The 26,467-nt window shown below is 40.5% G+C and overlaps 1 protein-coding gene across 11 annotated transcripts in view; it reads right to left on the minus strand.

Annotated features, from left to right (window-relative positions):
• The window catches only part of FGGY (FGGY carbohydrate kinase domain containing), a 432,084-nt gene that overhangs the window by 125,264 nt on the left and 280,353 nt on the right, over positions 1-26,467 (minus strand). For all 11 annotated transcript variants that reach the window (XM_029226879.1, XM_029226872.1, XM_029226868.1 and 8 more), the window contains 2 exons: positions 13,755-13,816; positions 2,552-2,699 (listed from right to left, as the gene is read on the minus strand). In XM_029226879.1, coding sequence (XP_029082712.1) covers positions 2,552-2,699; positions 13,755-13,816 — 210 coding nt within the window. The remainder of the gene's footprint in view (positions 1-2,551; positions 2,700-13,754; positions 13,817-26,467) is intronic.

The raw sequence follows: 26,467 nt of genomic DNA on the forward strand, positions 1-26,467 counted from the left end.
CACTTATATGTGGAATCTACAAAAATGATACAAATGAACTTATTTACAAAACAAACAGACTCACAGACTTGGAAGACAAACTTATGGTTACCAAAGGGGAAAGGTGCGGGGGAGGCAAGATAGGAGGTTGGGATTAACACATACACACTACTATATATAAAATAATCAGCAAGGACCTACTGTACAGCACAGGGAACTCTACTCAATATTCTGTAATAACCTAAATGGGAAAAGAATCTGAAAAAGAATAGATGTATGTATATGTATAACTGAATCACTTTGTTGTACACCTGAAACTAACACAGCATTGTAAATCAACTATACTCCAATATAAAATAAAAATTTTAAAAAAAGAGAGATTTTGGGGAAAATTTTTTTTTTTTTTTTTTGCGTTACGCGAGCTTCTCACTGTTGTGATCTCTCCCGTTGCGGAGCACAGGCTCCGGACGCGCAGGCTCAGCGGCCATGGCTCACGGGCCCAGCCGCTCCGCGGCATGTGGGATCCTCCCGGACCGGGCCACGAACCCGTGTCCCCTGCATCGGCAGGCGGACTCTCAACCACTGCGCCACCAGGGGAGCCCTGGGGAAAATTTTTAGCCCAGAATTTCCTTCCTTCTATCTTATCTAGGTCATCTTCTCCTTCCAGTGTTGTGAGGTAAATTCATCAAATGACAGCTATTCAAAGGTAAGGCTAACCCAAGGGCAATTATTAAGGGAAATCACTGCTAAGAAACATCAGGTGATGTATAAGGTATGTTTATAAAACAATAGAACTTTTAAAAAGATAAATATACCAGGATTTTTAATACCATTGGGCATATGTCCCCGTGCAAGAAGTCTCCTTTGGTGATTACATACTTATTCTAGTGAGACAGACAGTCTTAAAAGCACTCCATTGTTTCCTTTGGCATTCTAGTCTGTGTTTGGGCTACCTTTATTGGAATCCTAATGACGGTAATTCTTAAGTTTCTGGATGTCAGGGTTGGTTTTAACACAGACAAAAGCCACTGGGAAGCCATGGCACCTGCCATGCTGGATGATGAAGCTGGTACAGCAGGTATTGGCAAGGAAAGGACCCCAAAGGAAGGACTCCAGATCCAAGCCCTGGACTTCAGAGCTGCAATCATTTTAAGATACAACCCTGCTTTGTTTGGGGGTCATTTTATGAACTGGTCATGCTTCTTCACTTCTTTAACATTTTAAGTGTCTCCTATATTTGGCTTTAGATATTTGTCTCTAATTAAGACATGGATTTTTGTACTCATACAAAATGTGTGCTTCCCCTAACCTCTGTTTGTACCCAGAAAGCCAGTTGCCTGAAAGTATGGCTTTCTAGCTATATATAGCCTGTGGCCACGTGGCCCTCTCCAGACATTCCTCTTCTGCTTCCATGGGCCAAACAGGAGGCCGAGACCATTATTTGTTGTGTGGGCCACACTTCATGGACTCCGGACAGACATCACTTTCCCTATGTCCAATTTCTTTTCTTTCCACCATGACTCCCTTTTATTAGCAGAAGTTGCTTATGTCAAGTAGGTAATGAAAATAAAGATTGGGTCTTTCTGTTGGCCTCATAAAAATATTTAAAATATTCTCAGCAGAATTAATCACAAAGCCAAAGCCTGTTAAGTTTTGAAGTTCCTCAAGCCAGCAGGCCTGCTCCACTGTCACGCACTGCATAAACCTTGCACTGCTCATGGCCTCCATTCTAAACCCCCGCCTTGATGCACCTCACACTCTGCTCTCCACTTCTTGACATGTGAGTTCTGAATTCATGGCCTCTTTTCTTGTTTGTGGTCTCTCCTGGCCTCTTGGAACTGTAGCTTAGCTCTTTTTCCCTAGCTTTCACATGCTTCGTCCATCCTCAAACACAATTCTCTGTCTAAGCTGTTCTTAGGCAACCGGTTTCACCTGGCCATCAGGATGTTACCTCTTAGCTTAGGTGATTGTGAGCTCTTCCACCAAGGTCATCCTGGCCCCTCCGGCCCCATATATCTGCACTAGAAGTGACTCTGAAGGTCACTAAGAGCTGAATTTCACCACCAACGTAAGTTATTAATTTTATTTTACTTTTACCAAAGTTTATCTGAAACCCTAATAATGTTGGCATGCATTTTGAGCAGCCCTGACTCAGGGCCTAGGCAGATGGGTGGCTGCGGTAAGCTAGACCATAGGTCGTAACATTTACCACTTACTCACCCGGCAGCCTGGAGAACATGACTCTTCAAACTGATGTAAATACAAAGATTACATAGGCAGGGGCTCGCGACCTCCAGCCGCTCCGTGGGACAAAGAGGCAGCAGTAGCTACATGTAAGAAATCCTGCTTTGAACGCTCTCAAGGGTGGCTCAGAAACAATGAGAACTTCCAGCAGATCATCCTGAGGAGCGGCAAGAGCCTTCACAACAGCAATGAATCTGCAAGAACCCAGTGGGCTGTTGGCCGGCTTTGTTTATTTTTCCTCTTTTGCCTTCTCCTCACTTTGCTTCTTTCAAACTCTGTAGCCCTTTGGCCCGCCTTCACCTTCGTGCAAGGACTGACTGTTACTTACCATGCCCTTTAGTGTCAGATCTGCTAAGGGAGACCGGTTGCCATGGAAATCTGGCCAAACATGTAAATCAACAGTGAGGAAACCCACGGGCTGAGTCTTCTTAATCAGATCCAGGTGACTGTTCAAATATGCATAGATACTCTGGCATCTGGAAGAGAAGTGGATTTTGTTTTTAAAAGTGGGGGGGTGGGTAGGGTCAGGGAGCAAATTGCTCTGTAGAAAGAAATCATTTGTACTCCCATATCAAATCCAGAAAGTAAGCAGGGTCCCAAAAGCTTCAGCACAAAAACCACCCCCAACCCATAGAAATCAGCAAACCACACTCTCAAATCACGCTGTACTCTCATCAAGGATTGGAGGCCTGTCCTGGTGGAAGGTGGAAAGGTTTGGACTCAGAAGACCAGATCCAAGAATGGCTTTACTCCACTGTAGGTGTGTAACCACTACTGTGAGAAAGTTATTCAAACTTTCTGAACCACTCTCTTTGCATCTGTAAAAACAACCATCACAATCCCTGCCCAACTGACCTCATAGGGTTTTGTGAAGATCAAAGGAGACTATGTAGATGAAGATACAGGATTTTGCAAAATGTACACTACTGGACATATGTCAAGGATTTTTAAAAATCAGTATTCTTAATTATAATAATAATATGATGGTGAATGCAGATGGTTCCCCGACTCAGGATAGGAGTTTGCTAAGGGCAGTGATATGATGGAGTGAATGCAGTTAGGATCAGGAGTTAGGAGGCTTGGTTTCCAACCTAAACCTACCAAATGACATTGCACTAGTTCTTTCTCTCTTTAAGCCTTTGTTTCTTCACATGTAGAATGAGGGAGTCAGAGGACCTTTCTCATTCTCTCAGTCTATTTACCTGAGAGGGAGACAGAGATGATGGGCTTGGGAGTCAAGGCAGTCCTGCATTCAGATGCTGGTTCTACCTGTCCTAGCTGGGTAAAATGGGCCAGTGACTTAACCTCTCTGAGCTTCAGTTTTCCCATGCATATAATGGGTATAAAATACCTCACTGGGTGAAATCTCACTGCATGACACAAAAGTTCGTTACCCTTCCCCTCTTTAAAGGTGCTTCCTTCTCTTGAACTGACAATTCTAGAAGAAAGTGGGTTGGCATCCCGTGCCACTTCCCACTGGTGTCCTTGGAACCACAGCCTTAAACATGGCTTGAATAATGGTAGAAAAAAAGTATAGGAGATCAATGACCAAGGGAGGTTGATATCTAAGATACATAAGATAATATTTATTATTTACATTTAAAATGTTTTAGGGGTGCAGCTCAGCGATTTCTAGTTCTAGTTTTGTGACACTGTGAGTGTCCCTCTGGATCCCATGAAATTCCTGAAAGTTTTCTAAACTAAGTGTAAAGAAAGAAACAAACGAGTAGTGGTTTTCAAACACCTATTAAATAAAAACTTTATGTGGAACTCCAAGATAGAAAATACAGAAAAACAAAACTGTTCTATGTGAGTGCGTGTAAGTGTGAGAATGTGTGTGTGCACACGTGTGTAAGTGTGAGAAGTGTGCTGGGAGGAGGCAAGGGCAGTCCAACCTACCAGGCACTCTCCTTGCTTCTTGCCCTGACTCCTCATTCCTGTCTGTAAAAATCTTCAGCCCTACATCATATTAGAAGATGAAGATCTTCTTGGGAAAAGGCTCACTGACCAGAGTAACATCAACTACTGCTCCTTGCTCCTCTGGCCTTCAAACATAGCCCAGTGAGCTGAGTACCGCTAACACCCCTTTACAGAGGGGATGAGTAAGGCGTGTAGACATGTGACCGAGTCCAAAGTTAAACCCTCTCTGTGATTCTGAAGCCATGTGTTTTCTGTATCCCCAGCCAGGAATTATTTGTCAAAGCCCCTACATTCAAACTCTGTTTTAGAATGATTCTATGATAGTGTTAAGAAAGGATCCTCTGAGGTCTCCACGGAAGGTAGGGCCAGGGCCACATATGTGGGGAGAATACGATCACACCCTGGTTTTCTATCTCCCAGCTCTCTCTGCTCCTGGTCCAACACAGTCACACGGCCAACGATGGCCACAAGAACATCCTTTCCAGCCAGAAGTCAAGAGTCTGCACTAATTCTAGCAACACTGAACTTCAGAAGAGCATCACTGCACTTATAGAGTAAAGGGATTAAAAAAAAGAAGAAGCACATGTCTATAAATCTTTTGTCTCTCAAGGAATCTCAGAGCAGGGCATTTGGTTTCAGACATCTGGGTCAATAAGAATCTATCGGCCTAATTACTATTGATTTGTCATTGTCTCATTTACTGTGGGTCTTTGCAAACAGTGAGATTCATTTAGCCTCTACATATACGGTCACTCGTGCACTAATGAGATCCCTGGGGGACGGGGCATATGCTTACCCCTTTGACTCCTAACCTCCTCGCAGCTGTATGTTTATTCTTTGAATGCAGCCATTCTTCTGCACGTTTTTTCAATTATCCCTTACCATGTGCACTATCTGAGTATATCATTCAAAATGAAATGCACTTGGAAAACATTAAAATAACAAATGCACATCATTATTCACATAATTTTAACCTTGCATGGTGCCTTTTTTGGTTTTGACTTTGTTTCAGTTTGTATGTTTTATCAATTCTTTCTCAAATGGCGGTCTGCCCTCTTCCAGCTCGGGAATCACATATTAACTGTTCCTAGTGATAGGTCTCCCTCTTTTTCATGAACTCCAGACTCATTTATCCTCTCTTAGAGAGAGAAATCCTTGCTTCCCTAGTCCTGTTGTGTATGAAGAAGAAAATACAGTTTCAAGAATCACAAAGCGACTTCACTGTATACCAGGTGGCTGACCAGGTACACTAAACCTCTCCAAGCCTAGTTTACTTTTTTGCTATCAGGGTTAATACTTTTACCTTATAGGCTGCTATGAAGATTAAATATGGAGTCCTGAGTACTATAAAATGATAGCTGATCAATAAATAGTTCCTTCTTGTTCTCCATCACAGGAAATTCACTTCTAGAGTCAGGGAAGATTTTTTTCAGACTTTATGGCTCACAATCTTCAATGCGTACCGCACCCCTGGAATCTCTACTTTCCTTCTCCATAAACCATTTAATTCTTTGGATTCACAGGACGCCCCAAAGTATGGTGACCGTACTTTCAAACCCCAAATCAGAACACATGGTCTAACAGAAGAATCTGTGCCTTTTCTAGGAGTAAGAGAAAGTCTTGGAAAAGAAGCTTCCACACTACCTCCAGCTCCTCCTTGACCCACTGCAATAGGTATTCTGCCTGCCCCATTCTGCTGAGACTGGCTCCACCATGAGGAGAAATCCCCGCTTTGTTGCTGTCTCCAGTGGACCATTATTCGCCTTTATTTTACCTGAACTGTCTTTTGCATTTTGTACCACTTGGCCACTTCTTACTAATTTGTTTTCCTCCCCTTGTTTCCAGGTGACAATACTCTTTTAGTTTTCTAGCTGGTTCTCTTCCTCTCTTTGTCCCTTAAGTATATGAAGACCCCCAGAGACCTGTCCTTGGCCCCCTTCTCATTCTTTCTACACCCTTGGATGATCCCATCTTCCTTTCAGGGCTCCCGTTAACTAGCTATTGCTGCAGACTTCCAAATATATGCCCTTATCTCCCGCTCATTTCTCTGTGATGAGTTCCATGTCAAATACCCAAGCACTCATCAAATGCTTCCTCCTGGATGCCCAAACGGACCTCAATTAAAAAATGTCTACTACGACACACATCATCTTTTCTGATATACTCACTCTTCTTTCTATGCTCCTTGGTTTGACCAAAGGCAAACTCATTTAAGCGGCTGCTCAAGCAACCATTTTGGGGGCAGAGTCAGAGTGGGTATCATTTTTGATTCCTCTCCTTCCCTCAGCTTCCAAATTTAATTTTGGACCAGGTTCTGTCAATTTATTATTTTAAATATTCCTCTAACCAGCATGCTTTTCTCCCTCATAACTGCTACTACTTTATGCAGGCCCTCTTCAAATGTCTGGATTAGAGGACTGGCCCTCTACCTTATCTCCTGCCTTGAAATTGTGCCCCCTCCAACTAGGTTTTCTGCACTCCTTCCTGGGTGGTTCGTCTAAAATGCAACTCTGATGACGACTCCATACCTATCTAAAACCTTCAGTGATTCCTCCCCACTGTCCTCAAGATAAAGTATAAGCTTCCTTGTTTGGCATAATGTTCTTCATTATCTAGCTCTCCCTACATTGTACCACGTTACAGACATGCCTTCCACTCTGCATCCCTCCTCACCACTGTACACATCATGCTCTTGTGACACTAAACTACTTCTAAGTTTTCAAAATATGCAGGTCTTAACCTCTGAATGTTTGCCTATCCTTCTCCCTCTTGCCTAGAATTCTCTTCCTTATCTTCTTTACCTGCCTATGGCTATCACTGTTCTAGACTCATCTTTTTATTTTTAATTGAATATAGTTGATTTACAATGTTGTGTTAGTTTCCGATATACAGCAAAGTGATTCAGATACATATATACACACACACAGTAGGACCTTATTGTTTATCTATTTATATCTAGTAGTTTGTATCTGCTAATCCCGAACTCCTTATTTATCCCTCCGACCCCCCTTTCCCCTTTAGTAACCTTTCCCCTTTGGTAACCTTTAGTGTTCTTCCCTTCTGCTCTTCACATGGTTAGCTCATTTATATCCTTCAGATCTTAACTGTGCTTCCATCAGCTAGGGCTTTCCTGACCACCTCATCCAAATGGGGTTTCCCTGATATTCTATCATCATACTCTGTTAGTTTCTTTCATATCATGTTTGGTCGCCATAGACTTATTTATGGGTTCATTTACTTGTTAACTGCCTATGGCCTTCTCTGGACTTTAAGCTTCATGAAGGCAGACCATTACCAGTATACATTCAGAATCTAGCAGAGAACTTGGCACACAGAACCACCCAAGAGTAGCCATCAAATGAATGAATGGCCCTTCCTCCACTGTATGACAATTGCCTCTTAATTTTATCTGTATCCATTGCTGGAATCTGAATTCCTTTTGGGAAAGAGTCACATCTTATGCATCCCACCAGGTGCTCAACACGGTTACTGAAGTGTAGAATGTATGAATATTGATCCCGCATGGACTGTTAGAGGTTATTTTTACCTCTCCCTCTCATTGTAGTACAGCTGCCAAAAGAGTAGATCTCTGGAGTCATATGGACACAACCCTCCAGGCGTGCTGGTATACCCCACAGAAGGGGGCAGAGAAAAGGAATAAGCATCTTGTGACACCCCACCCTGCACTTCCACCCATGTGCCAGGCACTATGCCGGGCTACAGTGAATCTGCTGAGAAGCAGAAAATGAAGAACTGATTTCCTAAGTCAGCACAGCCCTCAGTCTTCTTGAGAGGACCCCAGTGCCCTGAACACTTTCTTATCCTTGCCTGTAGAACAGAAGCCAAAGAAAGGCATTGTAATACCCAGCTTACGTCTATTTAGAAAAACATTTCTCATCCAAGAGACATCAAGAATTTACCGTTTATCCTGGCACACCCTAGGGGATGAAAGGTGTTAATATCATCACCCTGGGTCTATGATTGTCCTAGCTCAGGGGAGCCTAAGTCAATACTTGTGGATAGACTGATGGCCCCAGTTGTCAGACTGAGGGACCAAGGTTGAAGAAGCCATAAAGGCCAAGGGAACAATCTGAGAACACAAGAGTAGAATGCACAGTGGAAACAATGTTTAGAAGTGGAGTCCCTATAATACTCATTTCCTCAACTAGAATTAAATTAGATTATATATATATATATATATATATATATATATATATATATATATATAAAACTATCACTAAGCACAGTGCCAGGCACACTGAAAATTCTTAAAAAATGTTCTTGGTCTTTCTTTCTCCTTTTCTTGCTCTGGGGCGGGGGCATTTATACAGATTTTAATGGGAATGTTTAGATATCTTCTGAGATTTGGCATATGGGGGACCAGTACATTTTTAAAGTGATCCTCAGTGGGATTATAGAAATCACAGAAGCAAAAGAGGTTTGAAGAATAAATCATATCAAGAAAAGTTGATTGTTCTGAAAGGAATAACAAAACACTCCAGGGAAAGTGGGAAAAAAGAAAGACAGATTGAGAGAGAGGATGGGAATTAGCAGAACCTTGCACCCCTGAGAGACCGGAAATTCACAGAATCACAATGAGAAATGACCACTGCTTGCAGTGACCGCTGAAAAAGGAGCTCAGAACAGGCTGGGCTTCTCTGTCTCCAGTCCTCCTCCAGTAGACCATAAACTTGCTGAGGTCAGGAGTCATGTCTTCCACTGACCCTCTGTCCCCACCAATGGTCTGGTTTATTCTCCACAGAGCAGCCAAAGTAATCCTTTTAAAAGGTAAATCTGACTGTGTCTTCCATCTGCTCAAAAACAAAAACCTTGAAAAAAGTGCAGTGGTCTTATAGCTTTTTACAATGACCCGCATGGTTTGACCCTTGGCTAAATTTTACCTCTCATCTGTCCCCCATTCCCTCACACTTTGGTCAGTCACAGTGCCCTTTACAATGTCCACTGAGCTTGCCAAGCTGGCTGCTGCTTCCAGGCCTTGGGACTTGCTGTTCCTTTGGGCTAAAGGGATCTCCTCTATATAACCATGGCTTGATCTCTCTCTTTATTCAGTTCAGAGTCCTGTTTGAGTGCCACCTCATCAAGGACGGCTTCTCCACCTGAAATAGTTCCCATCCGTCACTCCAACACCTCTTGTCGTTCTATGTCTCCTTACTCATCTCTATTTTTCTTTAGAATGCTTACCAATTCCTGGAGTATGTGCTCTCTCTCTCTACATACATACAAACATAAACATACACGCACGTACATATAGGTATATGTGTGTGTATGTGCATGAGCACAATTTCCATGAAAACAGGGATTTTTTTTTCTTTGTTCACTGTTATACCATAAATGCTTATAAGACACTCATCAGACAGTCAGAGGACCTGGATTTTAACCTTGGCTCTGCTGTCAACCTTGAATCCAGCACTTGTGGATTATGCCAACATCTTCCCACCAAACTGTGCCATCACCATAACCTCATTCTGAACCACTGGTAAAGATTCTTTAAGAAAAGTAAGACAATAATGGGCAGTTTAGAGGAAAAGAGCTGAAGTTATCATCAATGGAAGGTGATCTCTGGCTACGGAGTAACATCTCTGGATATTTGGCCCTACATAGAAAGAGACTCCGGTTGCCATTTACATGCATGGGTACATCTAGTTATTGTTTACTTAATTCGTAAGCTCACAGAAGGCTTCTCTTCAGGATGAAGCCTAGGATTACAGTAAATCAAGAGTATAAAATACTCAATCTGTTTATCAACACTTGTTTCTATGGTTTCAAATAGGATTTGCTGATGCTAAGCTCTGAGATAGGGGTGACCTGCATTGCTGTTTGCAGACAGCACTAAGTCGCACCACAAGAGGCATACAGTTTTTGAATCCAAGGGATTTGTTGTCCCTTCCAAATAACTAACTTCACTTAATAACAACTATTCCTATTTCTAAGATCTGAAGCATAGTGAGTGCTAGTCTTGATATAGTCTATTTATAGATCTGATAAGATAGAGACACATTTTCCTTTGCAAGACAATAAAAAGAAATTGGAAGGGGAGAGAACCAATATTGAGTGCCTACTAAGTATATACAAACTGGAGAAAAAATTTTGAGAGTCATCAAAATATAGAAGGAAATGAAGCCAAGAATGTAGATGGGATCACGGAAAAGACCACAAAGAGAGAAGAGGTCCAAGAATGTAGCTGTGATGAACTTTGTTGTTAGTGACAGAGAAAAGGATCATAGGCCTGAAAAGGAGATTAAGAAATAGTCAGAGATACAGAAGTAAAACTGGGTGAGGGTGACATTCTGGCAAGCCAAGAAAAGAGAGTGTGGGAAGGAGAAGGAGTGATCATTGGTGCCACATGGAGCTGAGAGCTCAAGGAAGGGGACTGGAAGACATCCTGTGGTCGCCGAGGACCTGAACAGTAAACGTTTCAGGGGCCGATGGTGACAGAATCAAACTGGAGTGGGCAAGGGAGGAGTGAGGAAACTGACCAAGAGTACAGGCAATGCTTTGGAGCAACTTAGCTCTAGATAGAGGGAAAAATACAGAGAGGTAGCTGGAAAGCGGGAAGAAGTCAGCTGGCATGTGAAGAGACGTGGGATGTAAATCCAGTCTGACTCTAAGATTGAGTTCTATAAATTACTGCTTCTGGACCACACTGTGCTACTGTTTCTCTGGGTTTACATGCTAATCCACAAATCCTCCCTTTCTTCCTATTTTCAATCAAAACTACTCACATGAGGCTCAGCTACAGAAGAAAGTTCCGGACATTTTGAGTTATTTCATTGCAAAGTCTAACCTATCCCTTAGATTTGCGTTGAGGTCTAAGATCTTCAGAGACTGGCATTTCCACGGTCTACTTTCATCCTCATAACACCTGGAAAATGAATTAAGCAGGGTGGGATCATTGTAATTTTATAGGTGAGGAAACTGAGTCACCAAGACATTGATGGCAGAATTGGTACCAGAAGCCAAGACTTCAGTCCAGTGTTCTTGCTACTCCATGAGAAGGCAGGCAGGTGATGGATGACTGACATCTGCTGCTTAACCCTAGAACAATCCCCTCCAAAATGTCCTCCTCTTTTATAATCATTAGTAATAGTAGTAGAAGTAGTAGTAGTGGTTGTTGTCATTGTCATCGTACAGTTTACAAAGCCTTTCCAAATACATTGCTTCTGTAAACTCAAAATAAATTCTCAGAGCTATCCATGGCTGGTTTTCTCATGTCTACTATCCCATGTTCTGATAAGGAAACTAAGGTTCAAACAACTATGTATGTGGGAGCTGAGATTTGAATCTAGATCTCTAAACTCTACATCTGTGCTCTTTCCTTTGGGTTAGAGGTTTTAAAATGCTGGATCTCCTCACGAATTTGATAAAAGCTATGGCCCCTCTTCCCAGAAATGTACATGTAAGTATATAATCAACAAAACTCTGCACACAATTAAGAGGTTCCCTGGTGATCTGAGGTTAGGCATCCCTCTTCTAGGTTATGTGGTCTCTAAGCCAACTAAAGTGCTAGTTATTGGCTAAGTGGTATGATCCCTGTAGATGGTAATGACATTGTAACTAGAGACTCGTAGAAGGGAAAGCTTATGAAACTTTTCTCAAACTCCTTGGTGGGATCAATCCTCCTCTGCACCCTGATGACACAGAGTTTACATTCTAGTCAGTATGCACTTCATTCTTCTCTGTGCAGGTGTGCCTCCCCATAAGAACAGACGTCCCTTGGTGGAATGAAAATGTCTAATACGAGTAACTACAACAACTTTTATCACTACCACTACCATTTACTGAATATTTATTATAGCTCAGCAATTGTTGCTATATCCCAGACACTATTTGAATTCATTTAATTTTCTCAACAACCTTATGAGGTGTTTACTGTTATTATTTTTCTGTACAGTGAAGTACTAAGGCACAGTGAGGTTAAGTACATTGCCCAGGGTAACAAGCTATTAAAGGGTGCAGCTGAGACAGGCAATTTGGCTCCAGGATCTAGGATAGTAACCTCCACCTTCGACTACCTCCCTTTTGCCAGGTACTAGCTACATGAATGGGGTTTCTCTGAAAAATATTATAAAATACCTTACTTTTGTTAAAAAGCCCAACCACTAAGCATTATTATCATGAAATTCATTCAATAATTATTCTTCAAACTTCTTATTTCAAAATAATTTTAGATTTACAGAAAAATTGCAAAACTAGTATACAGACTTCCCCTATACCCACCATCTAAGAAGTTAACATAAATACAGTATTATTACTAATCTCCATACTTATTTGAATGCTGACAGTTTTCCCCACTAATGTGCTTTTTTCTGGCCAAGATCTAACCCATGATCATACATTGTTTCTAGATGTAGTAGCATCTTAGTCTCCTCAAATCTGGGACAATTCTCTAGTAATTCCTTAAGCTTCCTAATCTTTGAAGCATATTGGCTAATCATTTTGTAGAAATTACTTAGGTTAATTCTTTTCTTTCCCAAACCCCTATTAGTATGATCATGCTATTTATTATTAATACTATAGGTTTATTTTTTTCACTGTTTGTATTTCACCCCCACCACACACATCCATCTATCTATCTATCTATCTTTTATTTATTTTCAGGGGGACATGAAGCATCATCATGATTCTAAGAGTATGAGTTATATAAACAGGTATACTCAAAGAAGTGTCGCTCCCTCCTACTACCCTGTTCCCATTTCCCCATTATTTCCATCCCATTCCTACCCCACCTCCTATAGGTAACAACCTCATGAGTTTCTAGTTTAACTTCCCTATATTTCTTTTGCATAAATGAGTAGGTACACATATATTTTCTTATATCACCTTCTTTTTACATAAAAAAGAGTATATTATAAACACTCCTTTATGGACTTCCCTGGTGGTGCAGTGGTTAAGAAGCCACCTGCCAACGCAGGGGACATGGATTCGAACCCTGGTGAGGGAAGAACCCATATGCCGAGGAGCAACTAAGCCTGTGTGCCACAACTACTGAAGCCCACGCACCTAGGGCTCGTGCTCCGCAACAAGAGAAGCCACCACGATGAGAAGCCCACGCACCACAATGAAGAGTAGCCCCCGCCCGCCACAACTAGAGAAAACCTGCATGCAGCAACAAAGACCCAACGTAGCCAAAAAAATAATAAATAAATAAATAATATACCCTGCTTTCTTCACTTAACAATATATTCTGGAAATCACTCCTATCAGTTACTATCCTGTTTCACAGATGAAAAGACAGGCTTAAAGAAGTTGAATAACTTGCCCAAGGTCACATAGTTATTAAGGAGAAAAACTGGAGTTGAATCCAAAGAAACTTTGACTCAAAAAATCCATGCTCTTTCTTCTATGTCAGAGCTTCTCAACCATGATTACTGGCATATTCTTGGAGGACCTCTAGTTTTTTTGTGGATTCTCTTAGATTGTTTTGAAAATTAATACATGTGTGTCCTGGATCATCCAGATGACTATCTCATAACCAAGTACTGCCAGGCATTCTCATTGCTCACAGGATCTGAAAATCATGCAGCTCCTAAAGTCAGTGCCCCTAATGTGGTCGGGCATGGAAAACTGTAGAGACCAGAGGGAGCTGTTACCTGGCTGTGGCCTTGGCTTGTAGTTCAGGGAAGGCAGCATGGCCCTGCACCATGTGATCTATCTGAAAAACAAGAGAGAGGGGTCAATTTTATAGCTTCTCTAGTCTATGTTAAAGCCAGAAGAAGATATATTAAAATGTCTGTTTCGTTCAATTCTTTGTCTACAGAGGATCCAAGAATATTAAAATGCTAACTCAGCAAGAGCGTCTCAGCTCTTTCAGAAATCTAGCTTTGTTTAACCAACTGCTGGCCTCTTGGATTTATAAAAACAAAGAAGTTTAAAGAGAAGAACAGCAGGAAAAGAAACTCCCAAGGCTGAACTGGTAGCAGCAGGTAGTATCAGGTCCAAGAACGAGGTTTGACAGAGGCATGAGAAGGAGGTGTAACTCAGGGTAAATGAGGTAGAGGGGGGCCGGCCTGGGTGTTAAAAGCACAGGCCTCTGGATTACATCATCTCCCCCTCTGGTTACCCCACGCTGTTACCCCAGGGCAATGTCAGACCTTGAATTATTCTCTGTGTCTTACTAATGGAGAAGTTGAGTGAAACAGTCTATGAGGAGGGAGTCCCAGTTTAAAAAACACAAAAAAGAGCTGCCCCAGAGCTGTCAAGAGAATCTCCCCTGACTGAGAAGTTATCGCATGGGAAACTGGGACAGAGCTCTCCAAGGACAGAAATGTCTGAGCTCTGCAGACAACCATCTTCTCATTTGAAATTCCACGTCTAGGATTTATTCCTTAATCCACTTGGTGGCTCTAAACAAAATAATATGCACTATGCATCAGGAAGGGATGTGTTTCCCCATGCTGTGACTCTGCTTGCTAAACCACACCCAACAATGGGCTTGAGTTCCTGAACCTAATCTGTGTATTGTCTCAACGTTTACATGAATCCCCAAAACAACCATTCTGATCTATTTATTTTCATTCAAACTACGAACAGGCGGGTTATTGTGGCCTCATGGGGATAGTTTCTCTGAGCATGCTTCCTGAGCGTCAGGTCTGTGTAAAGAGGACGAGATTTTGTTCTGGAGTCACCGAGGCTGGGTCTGGGTTCTGGCTCTGATACTAACTAGCTATGTGACTTTGTGCAAGTCACTTATCTGCTCTGAGCTTCAGCGACCTCCTCTCCCCCTTACCCCGTTCTAGTCTCCTTTTAAAACAGGATTTCTGTGACACAGAGTGTGCCTACCATAATGCCAACAACAGAACAAATGATATCACCTAAAATTTATTGACTCATTTACCATATACCAATACTAAGCTATGCATTTTACATACATTATCTCTTTTATTTCTTACAACACTCTCATGGAGATGAGAAAACCAGGACTAGAAGAGATTAAGTAACTTGCCTAAGGTCATAGGGGAGTAAGTGACAGATCTAGGTTTCAAACTGAGGTCTCTCTGTATCTAAAGTCCTTGGTCTTAACTACCATGTCACACTGTCTACTCAACTTCCAGGTATAAGTTGTCAAATTCCATCGTGTAGAAATGTGTCAAAATAATACCAAAGCAACTGGTGATTTCAAGGGAAAGAAAATCACCCAGGTTTTGAATATTTACTTGCTGAAGGTTCAGTTTTGGGTTACTGCAATGAGGCATAGTTTGGACCTTAAAGAGTTTGCAATCCAGTCAGAGCATCACAATGAAGCCACTGGCATCAATAATGGATAATTAAAGCCATTACTTGATTTGAGGCTAGTTTCTATGGGAAGTGCTTTAGGAGGTCAGAGAAGGGAGATTTAAATGAGCTTCCCGGAGGAAGCACAGAAGCTAGCATGTGTCCCACATGCATGAATGCAGTTATTTGCTATTTACCGAATGCCTAATACACCAGGTACTGGGACTAGGCTCTGGGATAGAGTGGAAAATAAGAAATACATACAAGAGCATAAAGCAAGAAGTCAATAATTTGGCAATTACTGTATAGTTGTATATATAATATTTGGCAATTATTATATAGTTGTATATATAATAATTGCCAAGAACAGGCAGTTTGGAGCAGTAAAGGGCTAGAGGCAAGGGATACCAGAAAGGAGGCTGTGATGAGATATGAAGACGGAAAGACAAATCTGGGTATAGACAGTAAGAAGACTGGTATAGCCCTGAGGCTGGCATATCATAGATGCTCAATAAGTATTTATTGGATAAATGTGGGATGTACAAACCATAATGGACCACATGCCCACAGAATACCATGTACGTCTTGGGAGCACTTACCACGCTTTGTATTTGTGTCTGTTTGTGTGGGGCACACATTGGTCAGAGGGTAACTGTATGTTAAATTAGAGAATAAATGAAGTGGTAAAAATATGGATGCATGAGGAGGGTATGGACAGACAGTGGTTCTTAAAAGTCAGATAAGTGACTATTGTTTTACTGAATTGTAGGCCACAGGAAATTATTTCGATTTGTGGAGCAAAATAATGACGAGTTAAGGAAAATTAACCCAGTAGGGTATGTACAATGGGGAGATGACTAGGCACAGAGGGTAGGAAACACAGACAGGGCTCAGAGGCTGACATTGGGAATACAAGGCACGAATATCCCCTGTCCTTGCTCTATTGCAGCATTTATCAAGTTCTTCAATAACGATTAGTTTATATGTCTATCTCTTACCTTACACTCTGAGCTCTTTTAAATCAAAAACCTCATTATTTCCCATTCTTCAGTGCCTACAATGCCTGGCATCTCGAAAGAATGAATGAGACACATTTTGAAGAAAATAAAACAAAACTTAGTGACTGAGTAGTTACAGAGCATAAGAAAATCAGAGTGAAAGGATGGCTTTGAACTTTTGGGTCTAATAAAAGGAAATGTGGTCATTTTAATCATGTCTTTTTATTTTTCTGTATTTGTGACGCTTTGGGATCTGGGGCCCTGTTGACCCTGGAGAGACTGTCCTTTCCAGGGCTCAATTCCTAGAGATAGTAAAGGACCCCACTGGCCTGTAAGCATGCCTTTCATATGCAAACTGACTAATACAGAGCACACCTCCTCACCACCTCCTCTATTTCCCTGCTCTAATCACCCCAGAGCCAGGTACCAGACAACTAGGGACAACCTTAGTGCTTCCCATTTGGCCCTGCATGGTTTAGCCAGCCCCCTCTTCTGGAGAACTGTGAGTAACAAACTATCCTTTCAGTGGCAATCATCTCCTGATCTGCTGGCCTCATCATACCTGAATAATAATAAAATCTACATTTTAAGACAGTAGCTGAAAACACGGGCTTTGGAAACAGACTTAGGTTCAAAACTCATGGTCTATACTTACACTCTCTGCTACCTAAGTTACTTGACCTCTCAGAGCCTCTTCTCTTACAACTGTAAAATGTGGACAGTAAAATTTGCTTTGCAGGGAAGGTTGCAGTGAGTGATATACAGGTGGCTTTTAGATCGTAACACCTGTTATTAAAGAGAAGGAAGTACCACCAAAAGAGTAAAAATGGTTGGAAGAACAAGACCTTAAAAGGTCAGCTGCAGTTTTGTTTTTTTTTCCCCACAGCATCTGATGACAAAGGCCCACCCTGATTAACAAAGAAGGAGCCAGTTTGTCAAATAACTGAGTACTCATTTCAAAAGCCTGGAGTGCCTGTTGCAAGGGCTGATCTTTCTACTTCTGTTCTCTGATACATTTAGCACAGTACAGAAGATCACAGCGTCCCATTAAGTGGTTATTTGTTTCCCAATAACAAGTGTGACGACAATAACTATATTTGCCAGGTGGCTGCCTTAGAAATATATAGACAGAACCATCCTGACTCTATGACTCTTTCCTTGTTTCCTCCATCTTCTGAGATGTCCGCTCTGAGAGCTGGCAGCTGTAGGAGAAGGCAGAAAAGGCTACAAACTATTTGGATAGGTAGGAAGCTTAAGCTGGGTGGAGTCAGATCTTTCTCAGGATGGCTTTCAGGTCAGGATCAAGAGGAAAAGGCCATCTTACAATACGTAACTAGAATTGTGGGGCTTTTTGGCATTTCCTTACTAAGGTGGCACCTGCATTTGGAACATGGGAAAAATAGAAATGCAATACAGTATAACGCAGAGATCATACATGGGTAGTATGAGGTGGCATCTGGCCCACAGATGTATTTTACGTGGGATATATAATGTGTTTAAAAATGAGCCAATATTTTAAAACTGGGAGATTTCACTTTAAGTCCAGATTTTGGTTTCTCTTGAAGAACTGGTGAGTGTAAAACACTGGGTCACCATATTCCCCCATGGCAAGGGTCAGCTGGAGCTGAGTGGTGACTGATCCCTTCAGACAGGCCTGTACCCTCCAGTTTGTGAGAGGCACCACCACTCAATTTATCATCATGATGGCACTAATGTTTTACCTGTAGTAGCAATCTATTTCTCTATGCCCATCTCTCTGTCAAAGGAGGGAACATGGAATTCAGCCCGAGAGTACTGAGAGCTGAAAAGAGAAACTTCTCTGTAGAAGTAAAAAATACCTCATTGCCTGGTCTGTTTATTCATTTATGCTGTCTGACTTCTTTAAGCATTTGCGTTTTTGACCCTTGATATGACAGAGAGAACGCAGACAAGGACTCCTGAGACCTGAGCTCAACTCTGGCTCAGGGCATGACCTTGGACAAGACCATTTCTAATTCTCTCTCTAAAACACTGAATAAGTTAATACGACAAATAGGCAGAGTTTGTAAAATTACACAGAGAACTGCACCGCCTGAGATAGCAAAACCTTTGGCAAAGAGTTTACAGGCAAGAAAAACACATCACAAAGGCAAATTTAAAATTTAAGAATTTTAGGTTCCATGATCATTTTGCTAAGACAAAGCTATCTTATTGCTTGATGGGTTTTTCTCTATTAAAATCAGTTTTATCTATTAGTCTTTTCTTTTTTTTTTTTTTTAATAGGAGATGGAGCAATCTGCTCTTTTTTTAAAATTGTATTTATTTATTTATTTTTGGCTGTGTTGGGTCTTTGCTGCTGCGCGTGGGCTTTCTCTAGTTGCAGCGGGGGGGAGGCGGCTATTCTTTGTTGCGGTGCGCGGGCTCTAGGCACATGGGCTCAGTAGTTGTGGTTCGTGGGCTCAGCAGTTGTGGCTCGTGGGCTCAGTAGTTGTGGCTTGTGGGCTCTAGAGCACAGGCTCAGTAGTTGTGGCGCACGGGCTTAGTTGCTCCGGGACATGTGGGGTCTTCCTGGACCAGGGCTCAAACCTGTGTCCCCTGGATTGACAGGCGGGTTCTTAATCACTGTGCCACCAAGACTATCTAATTAGACTTGAGGCTGCCTTTTTCCTTCTTTACAGGTAAAACAATCATTAGGCTCAGAGCAATGTTCATCACTTGTGACAACTGCTTTTTTTCCATTTGTATTTACCTGTAATGTCACTTCTTCATCTAAGCTATTTCAACTCTTTGCTTACCTAATCTTATCTCAAAGCAAAAACATTTTGCCTGATTTTTCCCAGCTTTGAAATTCTCATGAAAATCTAATGAAAGAAGCAAGCCCAATCTAGACAATTTTTTTAATACTGCTGGAAAGGACTGCGAGTTTCAATACTGAACAGTTCCTAGGAACAACAAACATTCCGGAGAGGAAAATATAAACTATGTGTTCATTTTTTTTTTTTTACAACTTTAATATAAGCTTTATATAGGACAATTTCTCTTACAAGTTGATCAATTCTCATTTAATGCAGGGCTAGTTTAGTCAATTTCATTCACCATCAAAATTGGTAGCTTTGTTCATTTTTACAGTATGTTAGTTCACTGATTCATGAAACTAATGTGATACATGTCTACTCTGTGCTAGGCATCATTCTAATAATTCAGGATACAAAGACAAATAGAAGTCGTCGCTTTCACAAAGCTCTGACTTATGAAGGGAAAATGGGTATCCCAATATTCAAATATAGTCCAGACTGATAAGGTTTTATAGATTTAATGAATGTTAGTTGAACACCTACTCTGTTCTGGTCATAGTAAGCACAGGGGATTCAGTAGCAATTAAGGTAGATGTACTTTCAGTCCACTCGGAGATTATATTCTATTGACATATAGAGTCAACAAATACATATAATAATTAAAGATAGTGATTAGTTCTTTGAAGGAAATAGATAAGTTACTGTAATATGAACACTGATTTTAGATAGAGGGTTCAGGAAAGACCTGAGGGTGAAATTTAAGATAAGACATGAAAAAAAAAAAAAAAAAGAAACAACAATTTCCAAGCAAAGAGAATGACAAATGAAAAGATTCTATAGTAGCAAAGGACTTCATATGTCCTAGGAATTGACAGGAGTCCAGTGAGACTAGACTGGAGTAAGTAAGTAGGAAAGTTGTATAAAATGAGGATAGAGAGGTAGAAAGTGGAGAAAATCAAGCAGGCCATGGCAAAGGCTTTAGATTTTATTCTAAGTACTATGAGAGGGTACAGAAAGATTTTTTTAAATTGAAGTACAGTTGATTTACAGTATTTTGTCAGTTTCAGGTTTACAGCATAGTGATTCAGTTATTTTTTTTCTGATTATATTCCATTATAGGTTATTACAAGGATTGAATATAGTTCCTGTGTTATACAGTAAATCCTTGTTGCTTATCTATTTTAGGTTATAGTAGTTTGTATCTGTTAATGCCATACTCCTAATCTGTCCCTCCCTCCATAACTTTGGTAGCCATAACTTTGTTTTCTATGTCTGTGAGTCTGTTTATATTTTGTATATATATTAATTTGTATTATATTTTAGATTCTACATATAAGTGATATAGTATTTGTTTTTCTCTGTCTGATTTACTTCAAGAAGTATAATATTTTCTGGGTCCATCCATGTTGCTGCAAATGGCAATATTTCGTTCTTTTTTATGGCTGAGTAATATTCCATTGTATATATATATACCACATCTTCTTAAGCCAATCACCTGTTGATGGGCACTTGGGTGGTTTCCATGTCTTGGCTATTGTAAATAGTGCTGCTATGAACATTGGGGTGCATGTATCTTTTTGAATTAGAGTCTTCTTTTCTCTGGATATATACCCAGGAGTGGGATTGCTAGATCATATGGTAGCTCTATTTTTAGCTTTTTAAGGAACCTCCATACTATTTTCCATAACGGCTGCACCAATTTAAATACATTCCCACCAACAGTGTACGAGGGTTCCCTTTTCTCCACACCCTCTACAGCATTTATTATTTGTAGACTTTTTGATGATAGCTATCCTGACTGCAGTGAAATTGGAACACTCCCTCACACCATATACAAAAATAAACTCAAAATGGTTTAAAGACCTAAATATAAAATGTGACACCATAAAAATCCTAGAAGAGGAATAGGCATTCTTTGACATAAATCATAGCAATACATTTTCTTACATCAGTCTCTCAAGGCAAAAGAAATAAAAGCAAAAATAAACAAATGGGACCTAATCAAACTTAAAAGCCTTTGCACAGCAAAGGAAACCATCAACAAAATGAAAAGACAACCTACAGAATGGGAGAAAATATTTGCAAACATTGTGACCAATAAGGGATTAGTCTCCAAAATATGCAAACAGTTCATACAATTCAATATCAAAAAAACAAACAACCCAGTCCAAAAATGGGCAGAAGACCTAAATAGACATTTTTCTAAAGAAGACATACAGATTGCCAACAGAAGGGTTTTAATCAGGGAAGAAACATAATCTTATTTGATTTAAGAGAAATCATTCAGGAGTTCCACTTTTTTTTTTTTTTCTGGAGACTTTTGATTAAATGTTTATTCATTTTAATTTTGCCTTTTTAAAAATTCTGAAGCCAGTATATTGTTTTTATCACATCTGAAATATTTTTCTTTTTTAAAAAAGTTTTATTTTATTATTTTTATAAAGCACGTTCTTATCAGTTATTTATTTTATACATATTAGTGTATACATGTCAATCCCAATCTCCCAATGCATCCCACCACCACCACCCCTCTGCCCAGTTCCACTTCTTAAAATGGCTAAATAGTTCTTATCATATGAATTCTTTCCCAGATAACAATTATAAATGCTGATCAAAATATATCAAACAATTCTCTGAAGATACTGGGAAGTGACCAAAGCCAGGTAGAAACTGAGAAGGAATAGACACATTGAAGGAAAAAACTTTTTTTTTTTTTTTTTTTTTTTTTTTGCGGTATGCGGGTCTTTCACTGTTGTGGCCTCTCCCGCTGTGGAGCACAGGCTCCGGACATGGAGGCTCAGTGGCCATGGCTCATGGGCCCAGCCGCTCCGTGGTATGTGGTATCCTCCCAGACCAGGGCACAAACCCATGTCCCCTGCACTGGCAAGCGGACTCTCAATCACTGCGCCACCAGGGAAGCCCCGGAAAAAAGAGTTTTATATGTGTTTCTTGATTTTACAGATTCTTGCCTGAGGGCAGGCCCTAATCAGTGCCATGCAGGACAGCTAATACTCAGATAGATAGAAATATGCAGTCTTCATAGCTAAGAAATTAGAGGTCAGAGTTCAAGGCCACCATAGCAACTAGAAAATAAAAGGTAGGGAGATCTCAGAAAGGAGAGAGACATAGAAAGGGAGCTCAACACTATGCATAAATGTTACCTTAATCTCTGGATGATCTCTGAATTACATAATAAGTAACCCAACTAAGGCTTAAAGAACTCAACAAAGGAGAGACAAAACTTGGAGTTTGAGTTGTCATTAAATTACCTGCTTAAAAAAAGTACTCTTCAGAGAAATAAGAATAATCCACTGTCTCTACAATACATCAGTTACAATGTTCAAGATATGAGTCAAAATTACTAGACATATGAAGAAACAGGAAAATGTAATTCTTACTTAAGAGAATGGCCATTTAATGGACAATAAACCTGAAATAACACAGATGTTAAAATTAGAAGACAAGAATTTTAAAGCTAGTAATTTAACAATGCTTAAGGATGTAAAGGATAACACTCTCATAACTAACAAACAGATAGGAAATGGCAAAGAAATGGAAACAATTAAAAAGTAGAAATTCTCGTATTGATAAATATAATATCTGAAATGTATGGGTCCATGAGCTGGTTGGAGATTGCAGACAGAAGAGTCAGTGAACCTGAAAAAAGACCAATAGAGAGTGTCTAATTGAGAGAGAGAAGGAGAGAGACAGAGAGAGAAAGAGAGAGGAATATTGGGGGGAATAAAAAAACCCCAGAAGCCCTCAGGGACTATGGGACAATAGCCAAAGGTCTTAAAAATGTGTAATTGGAGTCACAGTAGGAGGAGTAAGAGCAAATAGGCCAGAAAAGACATTTAAATATATATATGCTAAAGATTTCCCAAACTCGGTGAAAGACAGGAATTTACAAATTCAAGAAGTATAGCAAACCTGGGGGAGGAAGGATAAATTTCCAAAACACAATATCTGGGCACACCATAATAAAAATTAAGATTAAGGGAAAATCTTAAAAGTAGCCAGAGAAAAAAAATACACTGTACATAGGGGAAGAACAAAATAAATGATGTTTGACTTCTCATAAGAAACAATGGTGCCAGAATACAATACATTGACATCTTTAAGTGTTGAAGGAAAAAAGAAGAAAACTAAGAAGGTGGGACTTCCCTGGTGGCGCAGTGGTTGAGAGTCCGCCTACCCATGCAGGGGACATGGTTTCGTGCCCCGGTCCGGGAAGATCCCACATGCCGCGGAGCGGCTGGGCCCGTGAGCCATGGCCGCTGCGCCTGCGCGTCCGGAGCCTGTGCTCCGCAACGGGAGAGGCCACAACAGTGAGAGGCCCGCGTACCGCCAAAAAAAACAAAAAAAAAACTAAGAAGGTGTGTTTTTGTTTGTTTGTTTGTTTGCCAGTAGACCTGCAACAACTAAAGAAATGCTAAAGGAAGTTCTTCACGCTGAAGGGAAATATCAGGTGGAAGCTTAAATTTTCATAAAGAAATAAAAAACCATGGAAATGGTAAATATGTAGGTAAACACAAAAGATTATGCTTTGTTTCTCAGAACTTGTTTGAAATATGTATGACTGTTATGGACTGAACTGTATCCTTTCAAAATTCAGATGTTGAAGCCCAACCCCCAATACAACTGCATTTGGAGATGGAGGCATTATGGAGGTAATTAAGGTTAAATAAGATCATAAGGGTGGGGCCCTGATCTGATAGAATTGGTGTCCTTATAGGAAGAGTAAGGTAATTAGGAAGCTGTGCAGGAATCCAGGTGGGTGTACAAAAAATACAGTGAAAGCCTGGGCAGGAGGAGAGAACAGGGAGGCATCTGTTTATGCAGAGCTGGTCTTTGTATCCATGAAGTCATTCCAATTAGCTAATGTGACATGTTGGGGACACACCTAAGTCTATATACCTAGATCCTGTCAAGGCTGATACACATAAGTATCTCTCTCATGGCCTTACAAAGCCTGCCAACTATATGTGCTTTAATACACTTGATAAGAAAGTCACACTAACTGATACAATAATTGCTTCTCAAGGAAGTCTATAAGAGAACTGTAAGAAAAATTCAGAAAGGCAGCCCTATAAAAGTCAGGTTCAATTCGGGAAAGATCTGGGGCTTCCAGTAGCTGACTTGGGTTTGAATCAAGGCTCTCCCCATTTACAACTGTTAAGACCTTGATCAAGTTACCTCACTGTTCTGAGCCTTAGTCACTAGTAAAACTGACCACATAGACATGCTGCGAAGATCAGATGAAATCCTGAATCTTCATGAGGGCCTCAATGTGCTGAGCATAGAACAGATTCTCCCAGTCAGGGTAGTGCAATCTACTTTTATGTGCTATAATAAATTATAATTGTCAGTTCCATATCCAACTTTCCCACTAGATGATAAGCCACTGGAGGACAGGAATCACGTGTGACCATATTCTTGCCTGGCCCAGAGTAATCCCTCAGGAAATCTCTGTAACATGCTGGAAAGAGTGGCTGAATGAAGGGATGGCATCACTACCTCTAACCTGGACAGCACCGAGTACATGGCAAGCTCTTCATATGGAAGAGCTGGCTGACCCCCCTGAGGCTAGCCCCAGGCTGAGGGGCTTTGGTGACAAGGAAGGAGGCAGATAGGCACTCACAATGCGCCAATTCTAAAACTCCAAGAGCTAGAACCCTGCAAACATTATGACCCTGTAGCCCAAATTTATAAATTTAAATTCTGGCTTCAAAAAATTCAAAGGTAACTCCCCACCAAGCCCAATTGTCCCAGAAAGCCAATTTCACCATAGGGGCAGCTTAGGAAACTGTCTTAGGCTCTCTTACCCGATGCCTCCCCCAATAAAAATGACTTCAAGTAAGACAGAGAAGAGTGCTTGGACAGAGGGATGGCTGAGGTCCAGTTGGAAATAAGCTTCAGCATCTGGACACAGTGACTGTACCAGTTGGTGCTCTGTGGAAAAAGCCTGGGCAAAAAGTGATGGTTTTTGCAAAACTTTCTGGAGAGTGTATCAACAAGCACGAGACAATCTTTGATGGGTGTTTGGTGAACTGAAGTAAATCATCCATGGGAATGGGGTATGTGCCCTTCTAAGAGGAAATAAATAGCAGCAGCACAAGCTTGAAATGAGTGAAAAACAAGCCCAAATCTCAGACAGATGAAATTGCAAAGGCTCCAGAGCCAGAAAAGATCCTATCCTATTTTTTTCTTCATCCTGAAGTTAACCAGATGGAGATTTTTTTTTAAAGTACCAATCTATTCATATACTTGGAATGAAGGATTTTGCTTTGTGATGGAAGATCTGTATTTAATTGTAAAAATGAAACAAAATATCTTTTTTCCAAATCTAGAGTTTAGATAAATTTTGTTTCTTTTTTCTTTTTTCCCTCTCTTCTTTCCCCTTCTTTACTTCCCTCTTCTTCTTCTATCTCTTCCCTTCTGCTTTAGATGATATACTTACAACTGCATGTTTATAATATATTCTGGACAATGTAATAACGGAGCAGCCACTTTCAGACATAGCTTATGAGAGAATATGTACATATGAAACACGGAATAAAAGCAATGTAACTTCCTCTTATGGTGTTCTGTATGATGACAATAGGCTGTAAAACCGGTGATAAACCAGAATAAGTAAATGGAAAGGAAAGGTGAGTACCAACGGAAACAGGTAAAAAGGCCATTGACAGTGCATCAGGAATCTCTCCAGGCTGCGCTTGCTACCCTGAGTTTCAGTTCTTCATGTATAAAATATGGATAATAACTGTACCTAACTTATAGGGGTATCAGAGGATTAAATAAAATAGGACATGAAAAGCTCTTGGAATTGAGACTGGGACATAAGTCTTCAAAATAAATATTAGGCATTGTGATTATTATGAGTATCATTCAAGGGTTAACACGATTTTATATATATATACACACACATATAAATCTTTCCCACAGGAAAATGTACTCAATTGTTGTTGTTATTATTATTACCATCATCATTGTTATTATTTTTATATCTCTTTATTTTATAGGTGGTTTCTGTCTCTTTGCTTGGCCTCTCTGGACTGATGATTTATTGGACAGTCTGTTTTGTTCTTGATTCAGATTTTGCCCCATTATGCTAACTTCTCGACTTCCTTAGATTTTGCTTTTCGTAACCCATGGGTAAGTCAGTCATACCCCATTCCTATGTCTAATGAAACTCTATACATAGAACTGCCCTAAGTGTAACTCTACATGCAACTTCACTGGTTGATGATGCAAAATCAACTAGCTAGATAAAGGCCAGAAAGTCCCATGATTCTTGTCAAAAACCATAGTGGACTATTA

The sequence above is a fragment of the Monodon monoceros genome, unplaced genomic scaffold (genome assembly GCF_005190385.1).
Source record: "Monodon monoceros isolate NGI ecotype Baffin Bay Population unplaced genomic scaffold, NGI_Narwhal_1 Super_Scaffold_18, whole genome shotgun sequence".
Taxonomy (NCBI): domain Eukaryota; kingdom Metazoa; phylum Chordata; class Mammalia; order Artiodactyla; family Monodontidae; genus Monodon; species Monodon monoceros.